The sequence below is a fragment of the Oncorhynchus mykiss genome, chromosome 21, assembly GCF_057628025.1.
Source record: "Oncorhynchus mykiss isolate SJ-2025 chromosome 21, ASM5762802v1, whole genome shotgun sequence".
NCBI classification, from domain to species: domain Eukaryota; kingdom Metazoa; phylum Chordata; class Actinopteri; order Salmoniformes; family Salmonidae; genus Oncorhynchus; species Oncorhynchus mykiss.
This window is the reverse complement of record NC_143042.1, coordinates 33582427-33600000: the sequence shown is the minus strand read 5'-3', so window position 1 is coordinate 33600000 and position 17574 is coordinate 33582427. Positions and strand designations below refer to the sequence as shown.

Below are 17574 nucleotides of genomic sequence, written 5' to 3'. Positions count from 1 at the left end.
GCAAGCTGTTAGCTAGAGCGGGGGTTTTCAAACTTTTCTTGCCCAGGGACCCCCACTCAGGCACTCCGGCGACCCAAAATGTTGCCGTTATAAAGGTAATTTTTTACAATAAAATAATATCTATATGTATTGAGCTGAGATAAAATGTTGCAGTTTTGAAGCTAATTTCCAGCAATTCTACACAGTTTGGCATAGAGTTCAGAGACATTTTTTTTGTTTTAAAAGGTATGTATGCAATTCAATGCATTTTTCCATGGCTAATGCTGTATTCCTCTGCTCAAACATTAGAACAAAATCAATGGCCATGTGGCCTGAATGCCTGGTTTTGGGAATTTTCAATTCTTCCTGACTAACTTTTATTTGATTGTTAGTTCTCACACACACACACACACACCTTTATTTAACCAGGTAGGCGAGTTGAGAACAAGTTCTCATTGACAACTGTGACCTGGCCAAGATATAGCAAAGCAGTACAACACAAACAACAACACAGAGTTACACATGGAATAAACAAAATGTACAGTCACAATAGAAAAAAAATCTATATACAGTGTGTGCAAATGAGGTAAGATTAGGGTTAGGCCGTAGTGGCAAAGATTAATTACAATTTAGCAATTAAACACTGGAGTGATGGATGAGGTAGTTGGGTGGGCTAATTACAGATGGGCTATGTACAGGTGAAATGATCTGTAAGCTACTCTGACAGCTGATGCTTAAAGTTAGTGAGGGAGATATGAGTCTCCAGCTTCAGGGATTTTTGCAATTCGTTCCAGTCATTTGCAGCAGAGAACTGGAAGGAAAGGCAGCCAAAGGAGGAGTTGGCTTTGGGGGGGGGTGACCAGTGAAATATACCTGCTGGAGTGCGTGCTACGGGTGGGTGCTGCTATGGTGACCAGTGAGCTGAGATAAGGCAGGGCTTTAACTAGCAAAGACCTATAGATGACCTGGAGCCAGTGGGTTTGGCGACGAATGAAGCGAGGGCCAGCCAACGAGAGCATACAGGTCACAGTGGTGGGTAGTATATGGGGCTTTGGTGACAAATCAGACGGCACTGTGATAGACTGCATCCAATTTGTTGAGTAGAGTGTTGGAGGCTATTTTGTAGATGACATCGCCGAAGTCGAGGATCGGTAGGATAGTCCGTTTTACGAGGGTATGTTTGGCAACGTGAGTGAAGGATGCTTTGTTGTGAAATAGGAAGCCGATTCTAGATTTAATTTGGGAATGGAGATGCTTAATGTGAGTCTGGAAGGAGAGTTTACAGTCTAACCAGACACCTAGGTATTTGTAGTTGTCCACATATTCTAAGTCAGAACCGTCCAGAGTAGTGATGCTAGACGGGCGGATCAGAGAATCACCAGCAGCAAGAGCGACATCATTGATGTATACAGAGAAAAGAGTCAGCCCGAGAATTGAACCCTGTGGCACCCCCATCGAGACTGCCAGAGGTCTGGACAACAGGCCCTCCGATTTGACACACTGAACTCTGTCTGAGAAGTAGTTGGTGAACCAGGCGAGGCGGTCATGAATATATATAAATTAGTTCAATATATTTTCTGCATACGTTCTGTTTTTTTGTCATTTAAGTTGACAAACTGTTTTTCCATCCTAAAAATGACCACAGCGTGCCTAAGTATTTTCTATACAGAAAAAAACCCTGTAATTAGCTCAAATTACTGTCATTTCCTCTATATTAAAACGATAGTTCGATATTTTGGCATTGAAGCCCTTTATCTACTTCCCAGAGTCGGATGAACAGGAAAAGCTAGCATGCTCTTCCTGTAGACTTCCAGTCACTGCGCTATTGCTAATTAGCATTGGCTCGTGAAACTACCTATAACTTCTTTCAAAACGGATGCAGAGACATAAAAATGGTATACACGATAGTATTCTGTTACAGCTAGCGATATTCATAAAATATTTTGTCCCCCAAAAATACTATAATAACTTTGCGGATCCCCTGCAGTACCGCCACAGACCCCTAGTGGGGTGTGGACTACAGTTTGAAAACCCCTGGGCTACAGCGCATGTGACAAGACCAAACTGGGCACATTTGATATATATAGCAATAGTTTTTGTGACAAAACCATGGGTAGAGTTGTATTCAGTACATGGGAATTTAACCGCAAAAGTTATTTTTATGTGCACTACGTCATGAGGCACAGCCTTTCATCCGCAACAAGTCAATTTGATGGAAACCTCTCTGGTGGGAAAATGCGCATATTGTTTTAGAATATTTACATGAAAATCTTTCACCAATTGGATGGAAACCTAGCTAATGACTGTTCTAGAAGCACTTGGTTGGTACACGTGCCTGTAGAGAAGCAGATAGCCCAGAACTACAGTATCTTATGAGGACCTTTCAGCTTCTGAAATGCAATGACATCAATGTAAAAACAGCTGTATAAATGTTCAAATAAAATCATGAAAGTGATGGAGATGAAAGTGGAGGACCAGTAGTTTAGTGTTTTATCTGACCGTACTCAGTCCCCTCCTGTTGTGTGTCTGTGTGTGTGTGTGCATGCGTTGCTTGTGTGTGTGTGTGTGTGTGTGTGTGTGTATGTGTACTATTTACCTGGCTGTTGTTGCGGGCCTCAAAGTCAGCCTTGCCAGAAGCCTTTTCCTTAGCCACTCTCCTCTCGCTCTCTCTCAGTAGGAAACACACCAGCCATTTATACGCTGCCAATGGCACTGAGGTGGAAAGAGAGACAAGGAAATATGTTAGGCTTCAGATCATAAAAACACAGATGTCAACCGCTAATATTGTTTATTCCGTTATTTTATATACAATATTAAATGAGTAAGCTTTCTAGTGTTAAAAACACAGATTTCATCAGGGAATATTTACAATATGAGCGTATTAAAAAGGAAACGAGTTTGACTTCAGAGATTATCAGGTAATACTTCAAATATGAACTTATGGAAGAGTATCAAGAAAGATTTCCAATGCATACAGTATCAATTCAACTTTTTTTCTCCACCATAATACACTTAATCTTCTAGCAAGTCATGGAACAGCTCTTGGACAACCCTGTCATAGTCTGTTAGAAATCAAAAAGTCAGATCACATAGAAGAGGTAGTGAGGGACTAACCTGAATCCTTCTGACCATGATAACACTGTTTTATTGGGCTAGCTTTATAAGGAGTGGGGGTTGAGCGAGCGCAGGTATGTGTGTGTGTGTGTGTGTGTGTGAGACAGTTGTTTTTACAGCTTCTAGGGCCAAGGAATGCAGAGGAGTGTGTAACATGATGATGAATAACAACAAACACATGATCCTGGAATGATTATTAGGAGGATATGAGAAGCTTTATGGTTGTAAGGTTTGGAGACGCAGGAACACACACACTAACCAGAGACATTGAGAACATTGAAGGGTCAGAGAAGGAAATAATTATAACAGGAGAATATTGGGGATAGGGCTGTCCCAGAAAGAAAAAAAAAATCTTTGTCGACCAATCGATTAAACCTGTATTTTCCATATATTGACACAGCAGATGTGTTTTTAATCAAATCAACTATATTCACTGAGCTTGTCTGATGCTTTAAGCACACTGTTTGATTAAATAATTAAGACACACAAATGACTAGAGGGAGTCCGACCAGCAATTTGATTTGATCGTGCCTGCCGGGCTCAGACTTGCTGCGCTGTGTTATTATTTTTTAAACAGACAGCAGAGTGACTGTGCCTAGCAACCCGGTCACTCTCTCCTCCCTGCTGCAGCGAACACCACAGAATATCCACAGTGTTTATCGTGCTGTCCGTGTTGCTGAAGCTGCAATATAATTCCAACTATTTCGGACTGAAAAGTTCTATTACCGAAATGCCTTATTTGTTTAGGAAAAACATTCCCTATTCCTTCAATCCTTGCACTCTTTAGGTGACACATGTATGTATTGCATGCATGTGCCCAAAGACCTATTCGCATGGGACTAGTATTACTAGAGAACGTTGGTTATGTAATTTTTACTCCAGAATGTCCATTATTCCAGTACAATTCAGACGGGCTAAGTTTTTTCTCCAAACTGTCCCTTCTAATTCTTAATTTTATCCAATTAGATTGACTGTTATGACAGAAGCCTGGTGGTTTTTATTCTAGGTGTTGAAATACTGTATCTTCACATGTCCAGGTGATTGGGCCACACTGATAGCCCGAGTTGGAATTCCGAGTTGAATAACCGTTCAGAACGATTTTTACCAGTCGGATCTAGTCCCCCCCCCCCCCCCCCCCCAGATTTCCCAGTTGTTTTGAACACGGCATTTACATTGTAACTATGGTACCTCAAGATCGCCAGGCCAGACCGCCCTTTCCAGGGGGTTTATTTTTATTCAGCATATAAACTTCTCCTGTGTTTGCCTCCCATGTATTGATAAATAACCCATCATAGTAATATTTCCTGCATCATATACCCCCACGATAACTTCCCCCATTTCTACCCCCCATGGACTTGAAACCCCCTCACAAATGAAATGAACCCCCACACAAACACCCCTGAAATGGTTTCATCCCTGTTTAGTGTTCGTGCTACAGTTGGAATTTGGGTCGATTCTTTTATTTGCTTTGTAATTTGTCAAAAAACGGTAAACGACTTGTCATGTCATGTGCTCCGGTTCTTGTATACACTAACTCGTACATCGAAGAGTTGTAATATGCCGAAAATTGGCCAAACTAAGTTAAAATTTCAGGCAATGGACGCAGCCATGTTTGACTTTGTTTATTTGCGTCTTATAGTGAATGGCATTCTGGGATTAGGGAGTTTTTGCTCGTCACACATAAACGAACATGCCTGACACCATAAAGAATTTAGCTGCTGTTAGCTTAGTTGACACGTATCTCTTTTCTAAACAATTTTAAATTTCTCCCTAGTGCTCACCAGAGATGGGGTACATTGTAAACAGTCTAGCTGTTTGTTCACTAACTTATGTTTTTTTTGTTTTGTTATTTAGACAGGTTTGTGGAATGAGTTTGGCTGTGGATGTATTCTGTGTGATGTTTGGATGATGAAGTTCGCATTTATCTTTTACAATAAAAGGTGAAATGTAGGGATACAGTTGTGAAGTCCTTTATTTACCATCAGTACAAAACATTGTTTAGATGCTTTTCAGCCAATGCTGTTTAGACACGTTTGTTGCGTCATACTTCTGTTGCTACTGTTCATCACAAATATAATTGCACTAGAATTTAAATTATATATTTTTTTTAAATTAAATGTTTTAGTATTTTCTTGTTAATAGCTGTGTTCTGTTTTATATGATGTGACAATGTAAATTGTTGATTTGTATTTTGAATAAGAAATGGGGAATAAAAAAATCAATATGTAACGTACCGTTGCTGCAAGGACCACTCAACAAGGATCACAAATATATGTGATCGTATGCGTTAAAGGGTTCAAATATATATTTTCCAGGGCACTCACAGGCATATTTGGAAAAACGTGTATTTTCCTGATGTTGAAATCAGGCTCATTTTTTGGTTCTGAATGAAAGTTGAAAATAAGTCATTTATAGAAGTCTATGTTTGGACCAAATCAAGGCTGGTCTAGACCGAACCAAATCTGATCCAAACATAAACGTCTACGATTGGTTCAGATTTGGTATGAACCAGACCAAAAACCATCGTCTGCGGTTGTGGAAATCAAGGCCAGTCCGGAACTGCACCGAAAAAAGACGTCCAAAAGGCATCGGTCCATGATATGTGGTAAGCCTACCATTTGTAAAACACACAAAAAAAACTACCGGCTCGTGCGTACTAGGGTGTAGCCTACCACGTCGGCCTGCAATGGAATTTTATGAATGCCCATCCATGTGGTCGGCCCACCGTTTGTAAAACAGGCGATTGCATTGGCTTTATTAGTCCTGATTCCTGTGACGTATCAATTTTGCTATTTAAACTTTGAATATCAGCTGGCCAACATTATCAGGAGTTATCGCGAGACTATTTGCAATGTGTTTATACAGCGGGAAATGCTGAAATATTTTATTTTTCACTATGATCATCTTGTCAATAAATCGGCGGATACAAACTTGAAACCAATGATCACGACAATGGGTTGAAACTCCTGGACAACAATTGTGATTGTCCATTCCATATTGTCCAGACTACTTTGACCTTTGACCTGTCTGTCCTGTTTTAGGATATGTTGCTTTGATAACATGACAGCTCATTTTTTATTTGATTGAGCGCCATTTAGGTTAGGCTATTTGATCGGAGAAACCTGCATGATGTAAAAAGTGTCCGGTCTCATTACATTGTCACACATTTTATCTCCGGCCTGTAGGTTACAGAAAGGCCACATATGCTATCTGCTACATGATTTATAGGAGTTGTTTTTTTTGGACTGAACATCGGTGGAGCGCTGCAGAGTTGCTTTTGTCGAACAGCACCCTGGAGCGCTGAGAATGGACTAGAAAAATATTTTTGGCCCCTGCCTTTCACAAAGTGGGCACTGCTTATCAAAGGGCGACATCAGCGCTCACCTAAAAAACCCATATGCCCCGGGATGAGAGAAATTGCCATTGGTTTTTGGGCAGAATTATGTGAGGTTTTATGTGTTGTTGGTGCGTTTTGGTCAGTTTAGCTCAGAAAATGCCGTCCTAATTAATTTTCTGCAATAGGCGGCCGCCTAATCCTGCCTAAAGAGCGGGCAGACCGTGCCTATAGCATATCATGATCACATCAATAAACTGCTCAGGATGTAAAAAATAAAGTCAGATGTGTGGAATAAATGTGACTAGTTGTGGAAAATACTGGAGATCAAGAAAAATAAGTTAAGGAGCAAGCGCTGTGTGCATATTATGTATGCCAAACGGGTGCTGTATAGATTACAATATAATTTCTCTGACCATTTGGAACAATGTAAACAACACAAAATAAAGTATGAGCACACCAGAGAGTCTGTTGTAAATGGTATTTTTTGTTAACCCTTTATTACAGCAAAGGCTAAAAACAGTTAATTTCATTCTTGAATGCAATTTCCGGAAATGCAGCAGTTTATTTATTGTTTAAGCCAATTATTCAAGGCTCACTTTATTTTAAAACTAAAATGCCTGACTGCATTTCAAATCATGAGTGACTCCTGTGCTGTGTGATGACATGAACGAAGGAATGATTGATTGATTGATACAGTAGCCTATAGAAGTATTGAAATATAGGCCTAAGTAAATTACGGTATGAAGATGAAACAGGATGTGCTCTAAGGCCTATAGCTCAATGGTGGTTATACAAGGCTGCTATACTAAGCCTACTAATGATAATGACATGACCTATTATTATAACGACGATCATAATAATTGTAATAATAACAAGGGAGATCAAGAAAAAGTGTTACTATTTGGAACAGTGTAAGCACTACATAAATTCTATAAATTACCAGAGAGGCTGTTATTATTATAATAATTTTTTTAAAGGGTACAGACTTTATTACAGCAAAGCACAGGTTGAAAACAGCCGAATGTGTTAAAGGGTTTACTTGACATGTTGTTGCATGAGGTTTGGTGCTAACGGGATCACTAGGCTAATGAACAAACACTCAAAAAAAACAGGCAACAGAAGCAGAATCTGCCTTATTTCTGTAGATGTATATGGATGATTTATAAAGCCAGGCACATTAAACAGTTAGGCTGTTGATTATAGACCTAATTAAGTTTCCTCTCTCGTCACTTTTCTCAGACAATAAGGCAAGGGCTGTTTTCACATAGCAACATGGTCTAGAAAAAGACGGCAATTCAACAGCGCAGTGTTTCAGAACCGTGGACAGCGACCACTACCCAAGGAGGGAGAAAGCACATTTGTTTTAAATATTATTTTTAGTAGTGTTGCACCATTGTATATGGTTATATTACATAAGAACAATTTCAGTGGCACGTCATAGATTGATGGACTGCCATCCCCACGCCCTCCACAATGGATCAGTCCACTCAGCACGAATCAGACAGGTGTCATCTTGTACACCACATTACATTTTTCTTTGTTTCTGCTCGACTACAGAAATGTTGGTTAACCAACAGCCTACAATCAACCAGTCGACTAAATGGGGTCAGCCCTAATTGGGGAGCTTTAGAGTTTAAGATTTAGTTTTCAGATGATGTTAGTTTACAGGAACCTTCATTTTTCAAGTTTAACATAATTCACTTTTGAAGGAGTAAAAAATATCAAAAAGGTGGCGAGAAAATAAGAACAAAAGTTGGTCATCAACGTGATGAGAATGAGATACTCCTTTAGGGAGCACTGTGGTGGTGCCGTTGTCGGGCGACTGCATTCGAACGGCACAGGTCGTGCATCCCATCATAACAGGACGAGATGACCATCTCTATAACAATGACAGTAAGTCACCAGCATGCGTTAACAACCAACCCAGTTAACACAGTGTTGGACGCAACTGAAGCACGTGTCTTGAACGTTACTCCACCTACTCCTTATGAGACAGACGCATTTGCTTGGCCTTCACTGTGGCAACACAAACAGTACGATGGTGACAGACAGCGACCCAATCCGGTACACAAAATGGCCGCCTTTATTTTCCCCCTTTCTCGTTCCAATTCAGCCAATTAGCTGGCAGAGTAGACCTCGGTCGCTCGTAGACCAGCGGCACCCTCTGTGGTATATGTGAATAAATGGACCAGATGTTTTGCAGATGTGTGTGTTTGTGTATATATGTATGTGTGTGCCATATGAGGAAAGAGGCTTTAACCAATGTTCACATTATCTGTTCCCCCTCTTAGACTGAGGCTGTCTGGATGGCTTTTACCTCTGAAGGGCATTCATTCAGTCACACAGCAGCATGCAAAACACAGCTGAAGCCGGTGTGTGTGCACGTATCGGTGTTTGATTCAACACGTTCTATTTGCGTTGGTTTAGATTGCTTTTTTGAATTTAGATAATTTTGTTCCAGCCCTCTATAATTAAAGCTATGGTTGAGCTATATTACAATAGAAAAGATGGGGATTTTGTGACGACTTTAAACAGGCACTTCCAGGGGCAGCTTGCACTGGCGGGGGAATGTGGTCCTTCAGAGGGTCAGTATGGCTTCGCTTGCCTTCTACCAGATGTGACAACTGGAGAGTGGGTGTTACCTCTGGCATCATGACAAATAGCTTTCCAGTAGTATTACAACACTGGGCATCTTACATAACTGACTGGCCATGCGCAATTTCTGCACGGAGCAGTGTAGTGACTAGAGAGAGTTGTGTGTGTTTTAGCTGTAGAGACAAGTGTGTGTGTGTGTTGTTACCTGCAGAGTCCATGCACTCCTCCACCGACGTTGCCGTGAACCTGGTCCCCAGAATGCTGTCAAAGTCTTCCAGGAAGTTGACAGACTCTAGTGGAGACTCAATCCTCACTCCATCTACAACGAACAAATAATAGTTTATAAGACATTTATAAGCAGCTTATGGCGACACAATCCTCACTCCATCTACAAAAACAGCAACAAAACCAGCACATAAAACAGTGAGACAAACAGTTAACATTACAATCTCATGCGTAAAATCGAAATATTTCAATGGCACACAAATAATGTGCCCAGTGTCTTTAGGATTTCACAGTTACTCTGAAACTGATATGTAATGATATACAAAGCAGTTCCATAATGGTTTATAAAGCATTTAGAAGCAGGCCATGAAACAAAGTGTTCCTGGTGTTAACACTAACCTTGTTGTTTGGCGTGTAGTTGGCTGAGGAGGTAGTTGCTGGTCTGCTGCAGGAGCACGTTGTTGTCTCCCTCATATGTACAGTTAGGGTCGTTGTCATCCCTGATACTCCCCAGACGATTCACTACAAGGGAGTCAACATGCAGCATCATTATTAGGAGACAGATTTGATGTGGATTAGGGTTAGGGTTGTGGTTGAGGCAAGGGTTGAACTAGGATGTGGACATGAAGTTAGGGTTAGGGTTGAGGCTGGGGTTAGGGTTGAATTTGGATGTGGACATGAAGTTAGGGTTGAGGCTGGGGTTAGGGTTGAACTAGGATGTGGACATGAAGTTAGGGTTAGGGTTGAGGCTGGGGTTAGGGTTGAACTAGGATGTGGACATGAAGTTAGGGTTAAGGTTGAGGCTGGGGTTAGGGTTGAACTAGGATGTGGACATGAAGTTAAGGTTGAGGCTGGGTTTTATTATTATTATTATTATTATTATTATTATTATTATTATTATGTGTGTGACTTACTGGCCAGGTATCCGTGTCCTCCGCAGGCCTCACGGCACTCTTGGATACCCCTCTGAGCCGTCCAGGACCCCAGGGGCTTACTGGAGCAGGAGATGGCATGGATCTCTCTGCCCAGCTCCGCCTAGTTAAAACACATACCGCACAGAACTAACTATGGGTGTTTGTGTGTCTTTTTCGCTCTCCCCATTTCTTCTTTGGTCTCTCTCACCATCTCGGTCCCCACCTCCTTCCCTTCCTTACCTGTCTGTCGCTATTGTCCTTCATCATCATACCGATCTGGAACTCCACAAAGTTCCCGAAGATGGATTTAGAGAAGTAGTCCAGAGCGTACACGGCCGCCAGGTAAGGGATCAGACGCCATTGCTGCAACCAGACAAAGGGATACCGAGTCAGTTGCACAATTGAATACATTCAACCGAAATGTGCCTTCCGCATTTAACCCAACACATCTGAATAAGAGAGGTGTGGAGTGCTGCCTTAATCAACGTCATTGGCGCCCGGGGAGCAGTTATTGTTGGGTGTTAATTGCTTTGCTCAAGAACGGCAGATTTTTCCACCTTGTTGACTGGAGGATTCGAACCAGCGACCTTTCCGTTACTGGCCCAATGCTCTTAACCACAAGGCTAACTGCCTACAACAGGGTACCTTTAAAAAACAAAATAACTTTAGATTTTCTGATTTATTAAGAAAGCTAAACGCATGTATTTTTAGTTGTTGAGTAAATCTTTCTAAAAAAAGTTATTTCTGGATATTTAGGCAAATTAGCTGGCTAACTCATTGATCCTGCTTTGTAGCATACCCCACTGGGGTCCACAGAAAACGTATTTAACCTTCAATGGAATGATTATTAGGGACACATATCCTCAGGAATGTCTCTGGAAAAATGGGGGGAAACTCCTGGCTTATACCTATGTCCACCAACAAATCAAATCAAAGAGATACTTCCGGCGCCGACAGAGATGGCCACCTCGCTTCGCGTTCCTAGGAAACTATGCAGTTTTTTGTTTTTTTACGTGTTATTTTTTACATTGGTACCCCAGGTCATCTTAGGTTTCATTACATACAGTCGAGAAGAACTACTGAACATAAGAGCAGCGTCAACTCACCATCAGTACGACCAAGAATATGACTTTCGCGAAGCGGATCCTGTGTTCTGCCTTTCACCCAGGACAACGGAATGGATCCCAGCCGGCGACCCAAAAAAACTACTTCGTAAAAGGGGGAAACGGAGTGGTCTTCTGGTCAGACTCCGGAGACGGGCACATCGTGCACCACTCCCTAGCATTCGTCTCACCAATGTCCAGTCTCTTGACAACAAGGTTGATGAAATCCGAGCAAGGGTAGCATTCCAGAGGGACATCAGAGACTAACGTTCTTTGCTTCACGGAAACATGGCTCACTGGAGAGACGCTATCGGAGTCGGTGCAGCCAGCTGGTTTCTCCACGCATCGCGCCGACAGAAACAAACATCTTTCTGGTAAGAAGAGGGGTATGCTTCATGGTTAACGTGACGTGGTGTGGCCACAACAACATACAGGAACTCAAGTCCTTCTGTTCACCTGATTTAGAATTCCTCACAATCAAATGTCGACCGCATTACCAAGGGAATTCTCTTCGATTATAATCACAGCCGTATATATTCCCCCCCAAGCAGACACATCGATGGCTCTGAACGAACTTTATTTGACTCTTTGCAAACTGGAATCCATATATCCGGAGGCTGCATTCATTGTAGCTGGGGATTTTAACAAGGCTAATCTGAAAACAAGACTCCCTAAATTTTATCAGCATATCGATTGCTCAACCAGGGCTGGAAAAACCTTGGATCATTGCTATTCTAACTTCCGCGACGCATATAAGGCCCTGCCCCGCTCTATAACTATTCCCTCCGCAAGGTCAATCACAGATCTACAGTCAATCACGGATTACAAAAAGAAAACCAGCCCCGTCACGGACCAGGATGTCTTGCTCCCAGGCAGACTAAATAACTTTTTTGCCCGCTTTGAGGACAATACAGTGCCACTGACACAGCCCGCAACTAAAACATGCGGACTCTCCTTCACTGCAGCCGACGTGAGGAAAACATTTAAACGTGTCAACCCTCGCAAGGCTGCAGGCCCAGACGGCATCCCCAGCCACGCCCTCAGAGCATGCGCAGACCAGCTGGCTGGTGTGTTTACAGACATATTCAATCAATCCCTATCCCAGTCTGTTGTTCCCACATGCTTCAAGAGGGCCACCATTGTTCCTGTTCCCAAGAAAGCTAAGGTAACTGAGCTAAACGACTACCGCCCCGTAGCACTCACTTCTGTCATCGTGAAGTGCTTTGAGAGACTAGTCAAGGACCATATCACCTCCACCCTACCTGACACCCTAGACCCACTCCAATTTGCTTACCGCCCAAATAGGTCCACAGACGATGCAATCTCAACCACACTGCCCTAACCCATCTGGACAAGAGGAATACCTATGTGAGAAGGCTGTTCATTGACTACAGCTCGGCATTCAACACCATAGTACCCTCCAAGCTCGTCATCAAGCTCGAGACCCTGGGTCTCGACCCCGCCCTGTGCAACTGGGTACTGGACTTCCTGACGGGCCGCCCCCAGGTGGTGAGGGTAGGCAACAACATCTCCACCCCGCTGATCCTCAACACTGGGGCCCCACAAGGGTGCGTTCTGAGCCCTCTCCTGTACTCCCTGTTCACCCACGACTGCGTGGCCACGCACGCCTCCAACTCAATCATCAAGTTTGCACAACAGTGGTAGGCTTGATTACCAACAACGACGAGACGGCCTACAGGGAGGAGGTGAGGGCCCTCGGAGTGTGGTGTCAGGAAAATAACCTCACACTCAACGTCAACAAAACTAAGGAGATGATTGTGGACTTAAGGAAACAGCAGAGGGAACACCCCCCTATCCACATTGATGGAACAGTAGTGGAGAGGGTAGTAAGTTTTAAGTTCCTCGGCGTACACATCACAGACAAACTGAACTGGTCCACCCACACAGACAGCATCGTGAAGAAGGCGCAGCAGCGCCTCTTCAACCTCAGGAGGCTGAAGAAATTCAGCTTGTCACCAAAAGCACTCACAAACTTCTACAGATGCACAATCGAGAGCATCCTGTCGGGCTGTATCACCGCCTGGTACGGCAACTGCTCCGCCCACAACCGTAAGGCTCTCCAGAGGGTAGTGAGGTCTGCACAACGCATCACCGGGGGCAAACTACCTGCCCTCCAGGACACCTACACCACCCGATGTCACAGGAAGGCCATAAAGATCATCAAGGACAACAACCACCCGAGCCACTGCCTGTTCACCCCACTATCATCCAGAAGGCGAGGTCAGTACAGGTGCATCAAAGCTGGGACCGAGAGGCTGAAAAACAGCTTCTATCTCAAGGCCATCAGACTGTTAAACAGCCACCACTATCATTGAGTGGCTGCTGCCAACACACTGACTCAACTCCAGCCACTTTAATAATGGGAATTGATGGGAAATGATGTAAAATATATCACTAGCCACTTTAAACAATGCTACCTAATATAATGTTTACATACCCTACATTATTCATCTCATATATATGTATATACTGTACTCTATATCATCTACTGCATCTTTATGTAATACATGTATCACTAGCCACTTTAACTATGCCACTTTGTTTACATACTCATCTCATATGTATATACTGCACTCAATACCATCTACTGTATCTTGCCTATGCCGCTCTGTACCATCACTCACTCGTATATCTTTATGTACATATTCTTTATCCCCTTACACTTGTGTGTATAAGGTAGTAGTTTTGGAATTGTTAGCTAGATTACTTGTTGGTTATTACTGCATTGTCGGAACTAGAAGCACAAGCATTTCGCTACACTCGCATTAACATCTGCTAACCATGTGTATGTGACAAATCAAATTTTATTTTATTTGTCCACCAACCTAACCTAACCAACTGAAAGGTCCATAACTGTACATTACCTGGAGCTGGTACTCTATGACAGGAATCTCCTGGTCGTCTTTAGGTCCAAACTGGTGTCGGGTGGCAGAAAAACGGATAGCTACAGTCATGGCTAGCTTCAGGTTGACCACAGCCATTCTGGAGATGGAGACTCTGCCCCCCGACAGGGCACCCAGGGAAGCTCCGAAACGCTTGTTAGGGTCCTGGGGGCCAGAGAGAGGAGGGAGGGAGGGATTAATGTTGAGTTTTAGAATATTAACATTCAGTTTTTCTATAGTTTCATAGTTTATTTCTGGGAGCCCTTAAATACATTTTGAAAAATAGGGCTTATGCAAGAGTGTAAAACTAAGTAAGTATTCACTTAAAATCTGATTCTGGAGGGAAATCCCACTCAAATACTAAATCAAATGATTAACTCCCCTTACATTTCTCATGTGTACAGAAGCATTTTCCAACCCTTCCCTCACCCTTTCTTTCTCACGCCTTCTTCCTTTCAGCTCAGAATTACCAATTAAACCAGCAGTAAAAAGGTACCAATTTTGACCAGCATGCAGGGCCTTGCTGGGGATCCAATCCTAACTCCTGTATTATACTTAAATGCTTATTCTATACTACTGAGCCGTTTACTTTAAGTTTGTATTCTTATCTTTTATTATGTGTTGTTGCATTGTCGAGAAGGAACATGCAAGTAAGCATTCCGTTGAACAATGTGAACCATGCGTATCCCATAGATATGACTAATAAAACTTGAAACTGCAACGAACCACAGAACAATTAAGGCCTACCTCCTCCCCCAGTCATCATTTGTTTCCTCAGACCAAGTTGTGTCCTCAAAAGCCTCCTCAGACCAAGTTGTGTCCTCAAAAGCCTCCTCAGACCAAGTTGTGTCCTCAGAAGCCCCCTCAGACCAAGTTGTGTCCTCAGAAGCCTCCTCAGACCAATTCCCATCATTCAAGAGAACCCAGAGAGCCCTGGTATTTTCTTTTGACATGTTTGTCTAAACCATCCATGTTTGTGTGTGTGCGTTCACATGTGTCGCGTCAAACCCATCCATGTTTGTTTGGAACAAAAACAGATTAAAGAGTCTTACTGTGAGATCAGGCGTGGCTGTCTGAAGACTACGAACCGGAATGTTTGTATATACGTTTTCATTTGACATCCCATCACTGTCACGACTGAGTAGAGTCTGGCCAAGTTATTTAGAAGGTTGGAGTTGGAATCCAGGCTAGAACTTTACAACGCCAAACTATTTTTCTCTGAGCCAGAGAAGAACAGAATATATATATATTTGATCATAGTCATACTCGTAGTTTGTTGTAAAAAATGCGATTTCTACTTCCTTTCTTATATATTTTTTCCCAGAGAGGAACAAAAGCTATTAATGTGTGTGTGTGTGTTTCCTCACCTTAAAAGGTGTGACGTAGTGTCCTTCAGGGGTGACATCACCGGTCTTATTCAGCATATTCTCCCGAGGGATTCGGACATTGTGAAACACCGCAAACCTGGTACGGGAAACAAAAGGCACAGACTATTGTGCAGGTCTATCTTAGGAATACATTTCAAATCATAGTTAGTGTGGTGATGTATAGAGTACAGCCCAGTTCTAAGCACGGGTACTGTAGAAATCCTGCACACCCTGGAAGAGAATATGAAAACATTCATTAAAAAGAACATTCTCATGGTTGAAACGTCTGTTCCATAGGACATTGTGGAAGTTCTAGAGTAATTTAAAAGTAGGATTCAACTGCCCTCTGGTGGTCTTGCGAAGTGTCCCCACCAAAGTTCACAATGAATATTACTCTCTCTTTAGTAATATTATTTACTGGTGCTCATTTTGACTGAATGCCATAGAATGCAGTGGTGTGATGAGGAGAAATGCATCGTTTAAATTGGCAATAAAACATATGGTATTGAACTTACCCATTGTCCAGTCCGTTCTGGCCGAGCTTCTTGCCCATATCTCCAACAATTACTCCTGGCATCGCCAGCAGAGTCTTGGGATCCCTGACCTGTCAAACACATTCTTTTAGGTTACAATATCACAGTTTCACCAGCAAAGATAGAAGAAGCATGTTTTAGTTTTAAAATGTAAGATTTGTTTTTGGAAAATCATAAAGGATTGCTAACTCTGAGGACACAAAGTAGTACATGTATGCAAACGGTTCATTTAAATAAGCTCCCTGTACCTGAACTATGAAGGAGTGCAGGCCGTGACAGGCTCCGTCGGGGGTGTAGAGCTGGGCGAACACCACAGCGTGTGTAGCCGTCTTCCCCAGGTTCCCCACCCAGAACTTGGCCGCCTCAAAATCAGGGGAATGGATCACAAACTCCTGAAAGAGAGAGTTCACTTGAGTATAGTGTATTCTTAGTACAGACTAACGATCATATTTTATATATATATATATATATATATATATAGGCTTATTTGATTGTGTATACATACACAGCTAAAAGCTGAATTGCAAGATACAAACAAAAGGCATTAAAATAAAAAAGGAGACTGACACATTCAAAATCTACAGATGAAATAATTCAATATTCCGTATAGAATACGGTTCTAATGGAGTCAGAGGCCTTGCGGTGAACTGTGTCCCACCCACCTGTGTGCTGGGATCATACTTGGCTGTGGTCCTCATAGCTCTGGTATTGCTGCCATGGCTCAGCTCTGTCAATGCAAAGCATCCAAACGTCTGTGGACAGTCAAACAACAACAGGTACAGTATAGGACATTGTATTTCAACAGCTTTGTGTGACTGGGATACATGTTTTTTGAAATAGAGAAATTGTCTGTTGTATAATTAAAAAATGCTATTAAATAACAATTTGTGTAAGAAGTAGTATTTTAGTTACAGCATTCTAGTGAGAGTCTATGCATAGCTAGCAGCATAGAGGTCAAAGAGCATATTTACATAACACACTGAAAGGCAATAACCTGCCACTATAAAGAACAATGAAATCACTTTTAAGATGTGTTTACATTGAATCCAATACATTTGAAAGGGAGATATCAATTCATGTGAATGCTGATGATTGTTTGTTTACCATCATGTCCTCTGTATCCTGCACAAACTGGCTGTGTCTCTGGGATCCGGAGTTGGCCACAGTCGCACCAAACATCTGAAACAGAGCATGAATGTGATTATACTGTAACCTCTCATATCATTACTCTTGAGAAGATACATGCATAATGTCATACTGTACAGAGGTTCAACAACATGCATATGACTAAAGGTCAAGGCTTAGAGGCAATAGATAGACTTGTATGGGAGGTCATCAAAGTGAGCGGGTTAACTCACTTTCATAGTCCCCAAATCCAGTACAAATTCAGTATTATATTATATACAGCCATTAATGCATGGAACTCCACTCCATATTGCTCAAATGAACAGCAAACCTGTTTTTTTAAAAACAAGTAAAGCAGCACCTCACGGCGCAACGTCTC

The 17574-nt window shown here is 42.3% G+C and overlaps 1 protein-coding gene across 2 annotated transcripts in view; it reads right to left on the bottom strand.

The window, feature by feature from the left end:
* acox3 (acyl-CoA oxidase 3, pristanoyl) overlaps nt 1-17574 on the bottom strand; it is a 44463-nt gene that overhangs the window by 25185 nt on the left and 1704 nt on the right. For both annotated transcript variants that reach the window (XM_021577711.3, XM_021577712.3), the window contains exons 4-14: nt 17175-17249; nt 16733-16822; nt 16319-16462; nt 16053-16141; nt 15538-15634; nt 14153-14335; nt 10405-10527; nt 10165-10285; nt 9650-9772; nt 9231-9344; nt 2576-2691 (exon numbers count right to left, since the gene is read on the bottom strand). In XM_021577711.3, the coding sequence (XP_021433386.1) occupies nt 2576-2691; nt 9231-9344; nt 9650-9772; nt 10165-10285; nt 10405-10527; nt 14153-14335; nt 15538-15634; nt 16053-16141; nt 16319-16462; nt 16733-16822; nt 17175-17249 (1275 nt within the window). The remainder of the gene's footprint in view (nt 1-2575; nt 2692-9230; nt 9345-9649; nt 9773-10164; nt 10286-10404; nt 10528-14152; nt 14336-15537; nt 15635-16052; nt 16142-16318; nt 16463-16732; nt 16823-17174; nt 17250-17574) is intronic.